Source organism: Aspergillus uvarum (assembly GCF_003184745.1).
Source record: "Aspergillus uvarum CBS 121591 unplaced genomic scaffold BO82scaffold_77, whole genome shotgun sequence".
NCBI classification, from domain to species: domain Eukaryota; kingdom Fungi; phylum Ascomycota; class Eurotiomycetes; order Eurotiales; family Aspergillaceae; genus Aspergillus; species Aspergillus uvarum.
The window spans coordinates 35,728-52,302 of record NW_020291374.1 but is presented as its reverse complement, the minus strand read 5'-3'; the positions used below and the strand labels follow the sequence as shown (position 1 = coordinate 52,302).

Sequence of the window (16,575 nt, the reverse complement as noted above, 5' to 3'; positions counted from 1 at the left end):
TCTTGCCAAGGCACATGATTCATCTACTATTAGGACATTGAAGGTCCTACATTCCAACTTCACCAGTTATGGTGGAACCTCCGAACTGTGTCATTTTGCCACAAGAATTATTGAGCATATGAGTTCGGTGCACTTTGTAACCTTGGCGTACCCGTTAGCCTTAACTTTGACATGTACACTGATACCTTTTTCATAGCCGCGCAAAAGTTGACCAATGAAAGATCCCGTCAAAACAATAATGATACAAACAGATTTACTTTCTATGTAGTAAGGGCTTAGTCATTCGGAAGCATGTTCGGGTGATGTGGTTCTTTAGCCTTCCGGGCATCACTAACGATCATAAGTACAATCCCGTACACGACTCTTGACCTCGACGTGTGACATTACTTGAGAAAGGGGTCTTGTTTTCAAAGCCAGTCACAGTCTTCCTAGTGATTGTGCATCGGTGTTTTCTGAATCTCCCCCTTCCCACTTCAAAACAGCCTTGACTACCTTGCCATCCTTTAAGTCTTTAAGTGCTTGAAGGAATCGGCCAACAGGATAGTAGGTGACAATCTTCTCCAATGGTAAATACCCCTTGCGATGTTGTTCGATCAGGAACGGAATCAGCTGCATGTCAAGTATGGTTAGCCAGCTGTAGTTCAGCGGGGAATTGAAATAATGCGTGCATCTGAGCAAATATGCTTCCCCCTTGATGACAGCCAACATATTGTCTTCCCAGGGTAAAGTGAGAAAATACATCTACCGAGACCCAGGTGCCAGGAGCTGGAGCCCCGACTCTGGCCGCCCTTCCACGCGCTGCTAGGGAATCAATCATATTCTGCACAACGATCGGTGACCCGGAGCAATCCAAAGCGTACTGAACTCCATTGTGTTCATGGCAGATCCTTTGGATACGTTGAACGATATTGCTTTCAGTGCCGAGTATACAGTGGGATGCACCGAGGGTTTTCGCCAGTGAAAGTCGCTCAGAATAGAGATCAATCGCAATTATAGGATATGCTCCACGTATTTTGGCGGCCATGACGGGCTCATGCGGGCATGCGTCTGGAGATACATAGGTATAGATGGTACCGGCATAGGTCGTCCTCGGCTCGACAAGAAGCAGAAGCCGAGGATGTTGATTGTGCTGTTCAAAGTGCAAAGACTGCATTTCCGGTGTGGTCGACTCTCGATGGTGTGTAACTTGTTCCATCAGACAACCCCAACATTTAAAGAAGCCTATAGCTGACTGCTAGCTTAGGTTCGGACAGACAAAGACTTATAAAGAGAATTGCCGATTTGGTTGAGGGGCAGGGGTTGAATTTGCCCGCCTAGAGGCTTTATCCATGGGCAAGCCCATTTCCAACTTATATGGAACCTGTTGGGTTCTGCCACGTTGATATGTGAGTGGATGCCATTTACCTTGGAAGGGAAGAGTGCGCTACACGCAAAATCAGAGACTCCCAGGACAGCCATAACAACAGAATGATAAATATAACTATGCAGGAAAGGAAGCCAGTAGACATCCATAGTGCCACTTCGTTGACATCCAAGGTTAGCTTAATATGTCATTCAAGCAGCTGTACGGCGTTGCATGGTCTAGTATCCTGTGGAAGTAAGTGAGCGAGACGACTCTTTCTTCTTCAATACTTTAAGACTTTAACTCCGCTAGTGTGCCGTTGATATTGATAATAAATTGCTTCAAAGTCGGCCCGTCGCTTATGGCTGGAAATACGCTTGTTCTAAAGTCATCTAAGATGGTCCCGCTATTGTTACTAATCTCCGCGTGTCTAGTAAAGGAGGCTGGCTTCTCTCCAGGTGTATTTAATATCATACCAGGCTCTGGCCAACCAGTACAGTATCTGAAACCTCACCTCCGGTTATCTCCCGTCACGAGATATGAGTGCTCCCTTGTAAGATTGAGTATACCGAGTGGACATAAACCGATAGTTGGAGGTGCCGATTTCCCCAAACATGGACGGTGAGGTGTTCCAGATCGCGACTGACTGTATAATCTCTTGACCACTTTATGGCCCATCGAAAGGCTGCCTGAGAAGCTATCGAATCATTCTTGTTATGCTTTAAGGTAGATTTTGTTGATGTATGAGTAGTTTACAATGTACTCCTGCCACAATCGTGTTGAGATTGCCTTTATCGATTTTTTGAAGAGAAAACTGAAGAAGATATGGGTAATAAGTACATCTCATGTATTACAGTACATGACCACTCTCAGAAATTGATCTACCCCAGGTCTGCCTAGGCTGTCGAGATATAGACAGTCTTTGTCTCGGTCCACGCGTCCAGGCCTTCCTGCCCCAACTCCCGTCCGAGCCCTGATCCTTTATACCCGCCGAGGGGCAGGTCCTGACAGAAATACGGCGACGAAGTGTTGATTGCGACCGAGCCCGCTTCACACTGCTTCGCCAGCCGGATCGCTCGCTGCAGGTCGCGGGTGAAGACACTCGCGTAGAGGCCGTACACTGAGTCGTTCGCCTTGGCGACCACCTCGGCCTCGGTCTCAAAGGTGTTGAGACAAGAAACAGCTCTAAATTCTAAATATAGCGTTAGTCTCAGTCTGGAAAAGCAGACTGACAAGAGTCCCAGACACTTACCCAAAAATCTCTTCTTGCATGAGGGTGTGATCCTCCGGCACTTCGACGAAAACCTCCGGGGCGACAATGTTTTTGCCTCCGGTCACGATGGGATTGTCCAGGGTCAACCGCGACAAACCGTCTTGGGCAGCCATCGCCAGATATTTTGAGACACTCTGATATTGGACTGCATCGGCCTGGGGCCCGAATCGCGTTGTGGGATCCAAGGGGTCCCCTACAGCGCCCCGAATGACTTGAATGGCGCGGGTATACAGCGATGTGAACTCCTTCGCCACTGATGTATGGACATAAACTCGGGTCGAAGCCATGCAGACTTGCCCGGAGTTCGAAACCAGAGAGAAGGCTGCGGCTCTGGCCGCCTTGTCCAGATCGGCATCATCGAACACGATCAGGGGGCTCTTGCCACTACTCACCATCAGATTAGGCTCTTTCAATACACGATTGGATTATTTTCCCCTCATGGAAAGAACAAGAATGACTCACCCGAGTTCCAGAGTGCACGATTTCATGTTCGACTCGACCGCCGCCTTCTGAATCGCCTTCCCAGTCCGCGTGCTGCCTGTAAAGGCGATTTTCCGGATCTCCATATGACGTGCAATAGCATCCCCGCAGGGAAGGCCATATCCGGAGACCACATTGAAGACGCCGGGCGGAAAGCCAGCCTCGTGAACCAGACGCGCGAACAGCAGGGAGGTCAGCGGGGCCTTCTCGGATGATTTCAGGACCAGCGTATTTCCCGCGATCAGAGACGGTCCCACTTTAAAGCAGATCATAATTAACGGGACACTGGTTCCCCCCCAGAGTCAGCAACATGAATAGCGGATGTATAGCATACAAGGATCATCTAAGAATCATGGGTGTCTTACTTCCACGGGATGATGGCCCCTGTTACACCATACGGCTGACGGAATGTGAGGTTGAGCTGATCCTTCGAGGTTAACGAGGTGGCCCCGTGGATGTCCAGCGCCTTTCCTGCGTAGTCTGTATTTTACTTGCGTAAGTAATATCCATTCTTGTTGAACCATGCTCGGTAGGGAACGGTAGGAAGCGAGCATCGCGTACATCTCAAAGTGGCGGGGCCTACAACATGTTCCACGTAGGTGGAAACCGGCTTGCCCATGGACAAAGCCTCCAAGCGGGCGAACTCGGCCCCATGCGCTTCCACAAGGTCGGCCAATTTCAGCATATATCTGCGCCTCTCAGAGCCTAGCAGAAGAGAATTAGCCCCTCGGAATCTCTGTTGACGGGGCCAGGCAAGAAATTCCAAAACTTACCATCCAGTTCTGACCACGCTGGGAGTGCTGCCTTGGCACTCTCAACCGCACGATCCACGTCCGCGGCCTTTGCTTCATGGGCCTCTGCTACAAGCTCGCCTGAATATGGGCTGTGTAGCTTGAAAGTGGAGCCATCCAATGATGGTACTGAATTGACCGCCGATGAAAAGACGGGTCTCGATTCCCACGGGGTTAGCCATTGTGTACTTACTTTTGTCTAGAAATAATGATAAGTAATAATGTTCGAATCGAAGTCTCTTGTGAGCGGACAAAGAAATCATTGTTGCTGCTGGGGGTCCATCTCGAATCTATAAATCCTAGACTAGTGGCAATGGTCCTGCTGACCAAGCATGTTCAATGGCTAGATTGCGGTCGGTTCCGATGAGTAAAAATGGAGTTTCGGATTCGGATCTTCTAATCGGATGTCGATCAGTACGCTTCAGTACAACTTTATGTGGGCTGGACCCGGATGTTGACGTAGCGGACTTTTGGGAGGAGCGGACCCCGCACATTTTTCGCCCACAAATGCGATTCTATGGAGGCGGGGTACGGCGGACTATTGCGGCCATCGGGCAAATGAGTTTTTGCTTGGTGTTTTGCCGGCAGAATTAATTTATCTTCTAAATAGGCTATTTAAGCAAGTATTTGTATGTATATAAAGCTTTTTGACTTGCTTAGCTTTATTTTGCAGCTACTAGTTCTAAGTATTACAGAAAGGTGTAAGTCTTGCCCAGATTGCTGTATATAAGTATTCTGTTATGGGACCAAGGCCCTGATATAGAGCTCGGCTTCAGGCACCAGTTGGCACCTAAGGCCTTGTATGCTATTGCTATGGGATGAACTTAGATTGGTTCTAACCTAAGCATGCTGTACAAACAAGAAGAAATAGTTAGAGAATAGAAAGATTACAGAGGTCCGGTGGGAAGATAAAAAGACTACAGTTATATACAGTAAGTATTGCAGGTCTGTTCTGTAACAGTACCCCCCCTTTTATTTAGATCTTTAAAAAAAACTGTTTACCAAAGCAGGCACTAAGTATAGAACTATATACTATAGTTTTTATATAAATTTTATTCTGAATTTTAGAGGGCTTCTTACAGTTAGAAATCTAGTAGTTATTTAACCTATAATACAGATAAAAATTATTCTTAAAATAATAAAAATAATAAGATAAAATAGATATAATAAATAAAACTGGTAAGCTCGGGCGAGCTGTAAGTATTTTTATAAAATCTGTATTTATTAGGTCCGGTTAGATAAGCACAGTAGGCTTTAAAATAGATTTAGTAATAAATTTAAAAATTAGTTAAATAGTATACTAGTCAGTATACTAAATAAATTTAATATATTTATTATATAAGTAGTTAAATATTAAGTTATTAAAGTTTTCTAAGGTCTAGTATAGGTTTAATTATAATTTCTGGTAGAGTATAATTATATATAAGATATCCAACCAGATAATTATATTAGCTTTATATAAAAGTTGTTCAAAATATATAAAATAAGTAATAAGTAATTTATTATTTTTTTAGTATATTAATATAAATTGTTGGATAGCTTTCTGTTGTTTATATAGATTATAATATAATTATATAAAAAATTAAAAAATATTTTCTAAATCCTAGGATTATTTATTTTTTGTAAGCTGGTAGAGGTGCAGGACTAAAGCCTATTAAAACTATTTTAATTAATTCTAAATATAGTTAAAAGTATTAGTTTTAAAAAGTTGGTCGGATTATAGCTTTGCTTTAATAAAAAAAAGCCATATATACAGTATATATAGCTTATTATTAAAATAAGACAGGTTAGGCAGGCAGGTTCTAAATACTATATATATAATTTATTATATATAGAGCTGTTAGATCTTAGTATAAGATATATTTAGATTGGTATATAGCTGCTGAATCTTAGTATACTAATTCTAAAGTTCTTACTAAAGCTGCTGTACTAGCAGAATAAAAGGTATTTATTTAGATATTATAAAAGAAATTATATAATTAGGTAAAATAGGTAGGTTGGAATAGGACTAATAAAACTTTTATTCTAAAATATATAATAATTATTTAATTACTATTACTAGTAGACAGATAAACTATTTCTAATATTATAAAATAAATTTAGATTAGTTCTAATCTAAGCATGCCGTACAAACAAAAAGGAATAGTTAGAGAACAGAAAGATTGCGGAGGTCTGGTGGGAAGATAAAGAGGCTGCAGTCATATGCAGCAAGTATTGCGGGTCTGTCCTGTAACAGCTATATACCAAACTAGCACTAGCTTAGCATACATATAAAAGAATTTTATACAAACAGATAAAATAGCTCTCCAGCTATTTCTTTTTATTCTAAGATATGTTCTAATTAGCATAGTCTATCTGTTCTGTAATATTAGAAATGCTTTTTAAAAAGTCCTAAACAGAGCCCGACTAGATGTATAAATAAAATAAAATAAAACTAAAAAAAATATTAAAAAATAAAATAAATAGATTAAAAAAAACTGCAGCTGACTGCAGTATCTACAGCTATATATAATAATATACAACTTTTTTTACAGAAGCTAATCAGCCTTTATATAAAAATAGTGAAATAAAAATTAGCTTTTAAAAAATAGATAAATAAATTACAAAGTTATAATATAACTTTTACTACTAATAGTAAATTAGAAAGAAACTTTTTATAGTAACTGTATAAACCAAACTACAGACCCTACTTTTAATACTTTAATATAAAACTATTTAATAGGAAATAGAGTGGCTTAACCTGACTGTTATACCTTAACCTTAACCTAGCCATAACCTGGCAGTCAGGTTAAGATATAAAAAATTTTTAACTATACAGTTATAGTTAGATTAAAATATAACTATTATTTTAACTGTTTATATCTATAGGTTAGAAAGATTAGATATAGCAGATAGATTAATAACTATAGATTAATTTATAATATATATATCCCTCTTATATAAATAATATATAAAGTATAATATATTTTTAATTATAGTATAGTAATATTTTTTAGTTCTAGCCTATCTACTCTACCTGCTTTACCTGCTTTATTTAATTAATCTATTCTATCTAATTAACCTGCTTTATCTAATTAATTTAATTAATCTGATTAATCTATTTTATTTATTTTACCTACTTTATCTAATCAACCTGTACTATATATTCTATCTAAAAGATATACTGTACTTTATAAAAAACTTTTATAAAGCCTAGTATAAAAAAAAGTATCTATTATTAGATATATTAATAATATTATACTACTTTTTATACTGTTTAGAACAGTGATTATAATAGTATAGAAATTATAAAAACTGGGTTTCTATCTCTATCTAAGTATATATAGTATTTAAAGACTTAGGTAAGGCTGGTTCCCCTATTACTAATAATAATCTATTTTTAAAATTATTTTTAAAATTATTTATATTTTTATTTTTATTAATATAAAAGGTAGTAATCACCTTATCCTCCTCTTACTTTTTAGATGTAGAGATAATTAAGTCTAGATTAAAATTATTAAAAATATTCTAGTACTTTTTACTAATAGTAAAATAATTAGTATATATCTAAAGTATAACTGTTTTAATTATATTAGAATAAAAACAGCTCCAGTAATAGTAGCAGATATCTTAAAAACTATTAAATAAATATTTAATACTAATACTATGTTATGGGTAATCCCTGAGGGTATGGTGAACCACCAACGGCTTGCCCACATATCCCTAACGGAGGAGTTGTAATATTAATAATTAAAAACCCCCTCCAGTATTTAACTTCTAAAATCTTGCTATACCTTTAGAATAGTAAGAATTAGTTTTAAAATTAATAGACTGCTACTATTCTATATCTAACTGACCTATTTTCTTTTAATAATTTTAATTCTTTTTTTTAGTTACCTATAGAATACAGTATGTTACAGTAATTATTATATTCTAATAGTAGTTTAAAGTTGGAAACTTTTTTTACTGCTAATAGTTTATTACTTTTATTATTAGATTCTTTGGTAGAGGATCTTACTATAGTTAGAAATACTATTAGCTAACTATAAGATTATTAGCAGTTGTAAAAATAAGTTGCCGAACTATAATAAAAAATCTAATATAATAATATTAAATTATAACTAATTTAGTAATAAAAAACTTTCTTACTTTTAAGCAAATCTAAAATAGATATTAAAATTAAGAATATTCCGCAATTTAAACTCTTCTTTAATATCTAAAAGTATTAAAAGTAGTTTTATAATCTAGATTACAACTTTTAAAAAGTACTATTTAAATTCTGTAATAATTATTATAAGATTTTTAAGACTGTAAGCTATATAAATACAACCTATTAGCAGAAATAGTACTATTATTTTAATAAATTACTATTACAATATAAGAAAAATATTAGCTATTTATAGCCTGTTTTTTCTAAATAGATATTTTTTTTATTTAAAATACTACTATTTTTAAATCTGATATAATAAGCCAGCTAGAATAAGTACAGCAGTAAAATAATTAAAATCCTTATAAATTCTATATTTATTTTAATATTTTAAAATAATATTTTTTAAAGCTACTAAAAAAGAATGCAGCTATACTTTTTTTGTAAAATTACTTTCTGATTTTAATTACTATATTAAGAAATATATATATCAGCTGTTTAAAAAATAAGATAAAATAATATTTTTTACTACTTATTATTAGAATTTATATATACTACAGCAAAAATATAAACAGGGACCTAATATAATTACTATATTTTAAAAATACTTATAATTTTATAAAAACACCTAATCTTTAATTCTTAGATCTGATTATACTAATATAACTAAAAGATAGTTATAATACTTTTTATATAATAGTACCAAGCATCTTATAAATTAATATTTTAAAAAAGAAAAAAACCAGTTTAAATTTAAGAACTGTAAGCTAAAAAATTAATATAAAAAAATAAAATAGACTAAGACTAACTCCCCTGTCTTAGCCCTGTATTATAAAGTAAAAACAGCTAATAAGATATTAATATTAATATAAATTCCCTATATTAAAGAAATCTATATAAATATTAATAGTTATACAGTATACAATCTAGTTAGTATTATATTTATATAGTAATACTTTTTTTTAAAATCTCTAAAATAACTGTCTTGGCTGGAAGCTATTAATTATACTTTTATTATTAGCTATAAAATATAGAATATTTCTTTAAATATTACTAATTTAAAAAAAATATAATATTATTTTACTAAACTATATATTACTACTAATTAAAATACTCTAATTCTACTTTCTATAACTATTCTACTTAATTATAAAATCTATTTATTACTATAAAATAAGAAATACTAGTTTAAATTTAATAAAATCTAAGAGCTAAAATCTTAGAAGTTTGTTAAAACTTGCCGAAACTATATTTATATTTATATTATTATTAAAGCTTTAGAAAAGCTGTGGCTTTCTGGTAATAACAATCTTTAATAATACTATTAAAATAACCTTATTTTAATAGAACTAGTTAAATTTTCTAATATCTTCTTTTTTAATTAATCTAAAGTTTTTTTAAAATACTATAATAAAAACTATACTATTAATTTTTTTAAGGGCAAATTACTGCTGTTTAGACTTATTTACCTTCTATTAGAATAAAAACTCTCTGTATTTAGAAACTATATTAATAAAAATATTATAAATAAAAAAATATATTTATTTAAAAGTCCTGCAGGGGCTCCTATTTTTTTTATATTAAAAAAAATAAAAGTTTATAATTATATATAGATTACTATAGACTTAATAAGATTATAGTTAAAAAATAATATCTACTGCTTTTAATTTTTAAGATTCTGGATTATCTTGCAGAATACAAATACTTTAGTAAGATTAATATTTAGAATACTTATTATTATATCTATATTAAAAAAAATAAATAAAAAACTGTATTTTATATCTGTTACAGCTACTTTAAGTATATAGTTATACTATTTAGCTTAACTAATATACCTACTTTTTTTTAAAATTATATATACTCTGTACTATATAATATTTTTAATACTATTTATATTATATATCTAAATAATATTCTTATATTTTTTATAAGAAAGGTTTAATAAAAGTTAATTATACTAAATATATTAGATAGGTACTGGTGTGATTATAATAAACTAATTTATATACTAAACTTCTAAAATACTTTTTCTTCCAGTAGTAAGTTAAATTTCTGGGCTATATTATATCTTCTATAAAAATTATAATAGACTCTAGTTAAGTTAATACTATTATTTTATAGCTGTTATCTACTATCTATTATAATATCCAGATTTTTCTAGGATTTTATAATTTTTACTAAAAGTTTATTTGTAATTTTTTTTATTAGTATTATCTATAACCAACCTGCTGAAAAACAGTCAAAACAGTAAAAAGCCTAATATATATTATCTAATTTTAAATAAAAGACTAGTATTCTGCCGGCTGATTTATATTTTTTAAACTATTTTTTTTTAATTTTTTAATACTATACAGTCTATTTAGATTATAACTAATATCTGTAATAAAGAAATAGTAGGTATTTTAACCTAATCTAAATTAATAGAATAATACTATATAGTAGCTATTTAGTCCAGGAAGTTCTCTAATATAGAATTAAATTAAAAAACTCCAGATTAAAAACTTTTTACTATTATCTATTTATTTAGATATTGGTACTAATATTTTAATAGGATTTAATATTTAATTAAAGTTTTATCTAACTATACAAATTTTTAGTTTTTTATAAACTAACTGTAATTTAATAGGTACTAAGTATACTGGTATATGATTTTAGCTTCTGTTACGGGACGGATGGATTGTGCTAATCGAAACGTGCCTTAGAACAAGAAGAAATAGCTGAGGAGCTATTTCACCTGTTCGTACGAAATTCTTTTATGTGTGCGCTAAGCTAGTGCTAGTTTAGTACTTAGTATGCGAGGCCTCAGGTGCCAACTGGTGCCTGGAGCCGAGCTCTATAACAGGGCCTTGGTCCCATAACAGCTTCTTTTAACTTTATAATTAAATATAAATTAGATAAAAGTAATCCTACTAATATCTTATTTAAATTGTTTAAGCTAGTAAAAGGTTTATATAATAAAAATGTTATATAAATACTTTATAATTAATTAGTACTTATTTTAGTAGTATCTAAAATCTTAGCAGTATCTAAAATTAAGAAATTCTAGTTTGGGTTTAGTAAAAATACCTTTATAAAAAAATCTAGATCTAGTATTTATATAGTATTAAATAAATTTATAGGTACTACCAGTACAGAATCACCTAACTAAGCTATAGTTTATATAATAAACTATAAATTGTTATGGGACCAAGGCCCTGTTATAGAGCTCGGCTTCAGGCACCAGTTGGCACCTGAGGCCTCGTACACTAAGTACTAAACTAGCACTAGCTTAGTATATATATAAAGGAATTTCATACAAACAGACAAAATAGCTCTTCAGCTATTTTTTCTTGTTTTAAGGCATGTTTTGATTAGCACAATCCATCTGTCCCGTAACATAAATAAACTATTAATATTACAGTAATAAAAAAAATAAGTAAAGCTAAAAAGATTTATAAACCTAACTATAATAATAATCTAAAAAACTTAATCAAAGCTTTTTAGAATAAAGATTCTAAGACTTAAAAGAAAAAAAGTTAACTATCTAAAAATTAGAAAACTACATCTAATTGATGTTGTACAATACCCATGGCATGCGGCCGCCAGCCCCCCACTCCAACACTGCTATTGTTACTGATTTGTCGGGCTTCCAATCCGGGTTCTTATATCAGTATAAAGCTGACCCCTCTTTTCCAAAATATATATAAGCACTTAAAATCCTTAGGGGATTGGGAATTCCTAAGAATTAGTTTTATAATTAATAAAAGACTACTTCTAACTGCTTTTACCTTACCTAACTAATATATCTACTGTGTTAAGTAGTTTCTAATAATTTCTAATCCTTTTATTTTTTTAATTATTTAAAAAAAAGTAGTATATCTTCTACTAAATCTTTACTAAAATTCTTTTAAAGTACTTTATCTGCTTCAGAACAGAATCATCCTATATAAGCAGATATTTAAAAAATAGAAGCTACTATCTACTGATTAGAATAATTAAAATATTTAAAAAAATAGGTCTAAATCCTATAAACTGAATATAGAGCTATTGAACCCCTAGTAAGAACAAGTTAATATTATATAAGTTATATCTTATCCTCTAAAAAAAAAAAAAAAAAAATTAAATTTAAAGAAATCCCTATATTCTCCCTTTAATTCAGCCTATAATAAAGAACTAAATAGATTTGTGACCTATAATATACTTTTAAAAGCACTTTTTAAAAGTACTAAACCAAAAACCAAAAGGTTTTAGCTGTAGTTAGCTATTTAAACTCTACCTATCAGCAGAAATAGTATTAATATATTAATAAAAAATCACCAGAAGACTGTAGAAAAGCTAAAGAATTATAAAATTATTTTATCTAATAAACTTTTTTTTTTATTTAAAACACAGCTACTTTATAATCTGATATTATAAAACAGCTTAAATAGGCCCATTAGTAAAAGGATTAAGATCTAAAAAAGTTCTACTTCTATTTAGATACTCTAAAACAATACTTTAAACTAAAATAAAAAAATAAATATATTTTATTCTTTTTTTTTAAGTTAGTATCAGAGCTTAGTTGATATATATATAAATATATATTAAAACTACTGGAAACTTAAGAGAAAATAGTATTTATTACTACTTATTACTAGAATATACTGACCTGTAAGAGAAAACAGAAGTCGGATATTTAAAGCTATTTTAATAAAAGTTTTAAAAAACTAAGATTTTTATAATAAGACCACAAGTCTTCTTTATTAAAATCCTATTAAAATAGAAAGAACTATAAGAGGGAAATACTTTATTACTATATATATAATAATAAATTTTATTTCTTAAATTATTACCCTTAAAAGGGCCGAGGCGGAACTGAAGAAGAACTAATAAAAAAAAATCCTAATTAAAAAAGTCCCTATATTCTTAACTAAGTGGTCTAAAGTAAGAACTGTTACTTATTTTACTATACCTATTCTTTTTTAAAACACCTTTAAAATCTATATAGATTTGGATTTATATACTAAAGTTAATCTAATCAGCTACTAATTTATTCTGTAGTTTTATTTAAATACAGCTTATTTTACAGTTTTATTAATTATTGCTATTAATTATCTTATCTTACCTATTTATAGTATATAAAAGATTTCTATTACTGCTACTAATTTAAAAGAAACTATACAGTCTTTTATAAGACCTTATATAGCTATTAACTAAAATCTAAAACTTTCTAAAAGCCTTATTTTGTTTTTTATAACTATTTTAAGAGACCTACATATTTATCTATCTGTATAAAATTATTAATAGTAGTATAAGATCTAAATATTAAAGGTTTTAATTTTCTCTAAATTTATATAAGCTTGCTGAAATCTTATTTATATTTATATTATAATAAAACTTTCTAAAGATGTCTGGTTACCTAATAATAAAAACCCTGTAAAAAATCCGGAAAAACTTATTAACTAAGTAATAATACCTTTAGAACTCTATGATTTTTCTAATATATTTTTTTTAAGCTGTTTATAATAACTTTTCTTTTATAGCCCTTCTAACCATACTATTAACCTAAAAAAGAATAAAACCCTACTATATAGGCCTATTTATTCTTTTTTTTAAGTAGAACTTTAGTTTTTTTATTATTATATTAATAAAAACCTCCGGCTAAGGTAGATTTAACCCTTAAAAAGCCCTATAGAAGCTTCTATTCTTTTTATACTAAAAAAAAATAAAGGTCTTTAATTATATATAGACTATAGAAAACTTAATAAGGTTTTAGTTAAAAATTATTATTTTTTACTTTTAATTTTAGAGATTTTAGACAGGATTGCGGGAGCCCAGTACTTTTTAAAACTAGATATCTAAAATACTTATTATTAAATTTATATTAAATAAGGGAACAAATAGAAGACAGCTTTTTAAATCTGTTATAAATATTTTAAATATTTAGTTATACTATTTGGCTTAACTAATGCCTTAGCTATATTTTAATACTATATCTATCTAACTTTTTATAATATCCTAGATCTTTTTTATATTATTTATCTGAATAATATTCTTATCTTTTCTAAGAACTATTCCTTTTATATTTTTTATTTATATTAGGTATTAGAATGCTTACAAAAAGCAGATCTTTATATTAAACTATTAAAATATATTTTTTTTTAAAACTATATTAAGTTTCTTAGATATATTATATCTTAAGATGGTGTTTTAATAGATTTTTAATAAGTATTTAATATTTTTAAATAGCCGATCCCAACTATATACTATAAGATCTAAGTCTTCTTAGGATTCTGTAATTTTTATTAATATTTTATTAGAAATTATTTTCTAATTGCTCTGCTATTGACTTCTCTTTTAAAAAACACCTAAAAAAGGAAAAAGTCTAAAAAAATTAAATTTACTACTAAAAAAATAATAGTATTCTAACAACTTTTTTATAGCTTTCAAACTGCGCCTTTACTAAAATACTTTAACCTATAAAAATAAATCTAAATAGAAACAGATGCTTTTTAATAAGATATAGTAGAAATATTATTCCAGCCAGATAATTAAAAAATATATTATTTTATTATATTCTAGTCTAAGAAATTTAATAGTTTTAAAACTTACTATTTAATCCCAGATTAAAAGCTTTTTACTATTATTTATTTTTTTAAATATTAGTATTAATATTTTAAAGGGCTATCACATACAGTAGAGGTTCTTTTAGACTATTAAAATCTCTAAATATTTATAAAACAGCTAAAACTAAATAGCTGTTAGATTTAATAATATATATATTTTAGTAGATATAATTTTATTATTTAGTATTAGTCTGGTAGATGCAACCCTGCTGATCTACTATTAAAAATAAAAAAGATTTTAGAAGTCTTATTTAATAAAAAGATTTTAAAAATAATACAGTATTAGATAGCTGATAAATTCTTAACAGATTGTTAACTAATCTAGATAAAACCCTAATCTAAGTATAATAAGATATTTTTATAAAAAAGCTTTTAATATAGTACCTATATAGCATTAAGCTCCTAAAAAGATTAAAAGAACTAAAAAGCCGGTATAAAAGCAGCTAACTAAGCTGTTAGAATAAAAGTATTTTATAATTAATATATTAGTATATCAGCAGTATTCTAAATATATAAGTATAAAACTCCTTATATCCTAAGATTAATAAAAAACTATATTTCCTAATCAGAAGAATCCAAAAAGAAGATATAGAAATATACTATTAAAAACTTACTATTTTATAAGACAATCCAGAACTAAAGTACTAAGAAATTAATAAAAATAATCTTATTATTTATAAGTACTGCTTATATATTTCTATACAAAAATACCTTCGGCAATATTTATTTAGTCTTTATTATAATAACCAGCTAGCAGGCTATTTTAGATAGTTGAAAATAAAAACCCTTTTTAAATAAAAGTTTTACTAAATAAACCTTTATAAAAATATAATTATTTATATTAGAAAATATCCAGTCTGTTAGGGGATTATTTTTATTAAATATAAGTCTTATAGTAAGTTTAAATTTCTACTAATTCTAAATTAATCTTTTAGTAAACTATCTATAGATTTTATTACAGGACTATCCCCTATTATAATAAAAAATAATATTTAGAATTTAATTTTTATTATTATTAATAGGTTTACAAAGTAGTATTATTTTTTTTTTATTCTATATACTATTACTATTCCAGAACTTGCTAAACTTTTTTATAGAAAAATTAAACTGTAATATAGTCTATTATAGGGTATAGTTTCTAATAGAGGCTCTCTTTTTACTAGTAAATTCTGGTTTTAAATAGTATACTATACTTAGGTTAAACTACAGTTATTAACAGTATTTTAATCTTAAACTAATAGTTAAACAGAATAGATAAACCAGACTTTTAAACAATATTTATATTATTTTATTAATAAAAATTAGTTTAATTGGCCGGCTCTACTATCTTTTACTTAATTTATTTATAATAATATTCTAAATTCTACTACTAGGTATTTGCCTTTTAAGGCTCTTATAGGCTATTTACCTGATTTTTATTTTTATACTAAGAATATTATACTACAAAAAGGGGTTCCTACAGCTAAAACAAAATTAATAAATTAGCTGTATTATAAAAAAAATAATAAAATTACTAGTAAAAAGCTAATAAGATCTAAATAAAATACTATAATAAGAATTATTAACTAATAACTTTTAAAAAAAGTAATTTAGTAAAGCTGTCTACTAGAAATCTAAAGATTAAAGCCCTATTTAAAAAGTTAGCCTTTTAGTATATCAGGCCCTTAAGGGTTCTAGCAGTTATTAGAATCTAAATATATTAAATTTCTCTATCTAATTATTACAGTCAAATCTATAATATTTTTTATATATTATTATTAGAATAATAGAAATTTAATATAGAATCAACAAATAAACTCCATTCTTTAGAACTGGAGAAGAAAGAGGAGTTTGAAGTTAAAAATATTAAAAATAAATAAATCTTTAAAAATAAATAATATTTTTTAGTTAAATAAAAGGACTGGCTGAATAAATATAATAAATAGGTATTAAAAAAATCTATAAAAAATACCCAGCAAGCAATATAAAATTATAGAAAG

General features: G+C 29.3%; 2 protein-coding genes across 2 annotated transcripts; both read right to left on the bottom strand.

Annotated features, from left to right (window-relative positions):
* Positions 1–400: 400 nt before the first annotated feature.
* BO82DRAFT_358762 (uncharacterized protein) lies at positions 401–720 on the bottom strand. Its single transcript, XM_025636383.1, has one exon. It carries the CDS (start codon positions 706–708, stop codon positions 418–420), a length of 291 nt encoding a protein of 96 aa, XP_025487001.1. The 5' UTR covers positions 709–720; the 3' UTR covers positions 401–417.
* Positions 721–2,238: 1,518 nt separating this feature from the next.
* BO82DRAFT_387023 (aldehyde dehydrogenase family protein) lies at positions 2,239–4,068 on the bottom strand (the record flags this gene model as incomplete). The annotated part of the gene is made up of 7 exons (XM_025638284.1): positions 2,239–2,527; positions 2,595–2,999; positions 3,078–3,380; positions 3,461–3,575; positions 3,657–3,800; positions 3,869–3,967; positions 4,017–4,068. The coding sequence occupies 7 exons, from the start codon at positions 4,066–4,068 to the stop codon at positions 2,239–2,241; spliced, it is 1,407 nt and encodes a 468-aa protein (XP_025487000.1).
* Positions 4,069–16,575: the final 12,507 nt, after the last annotated feature.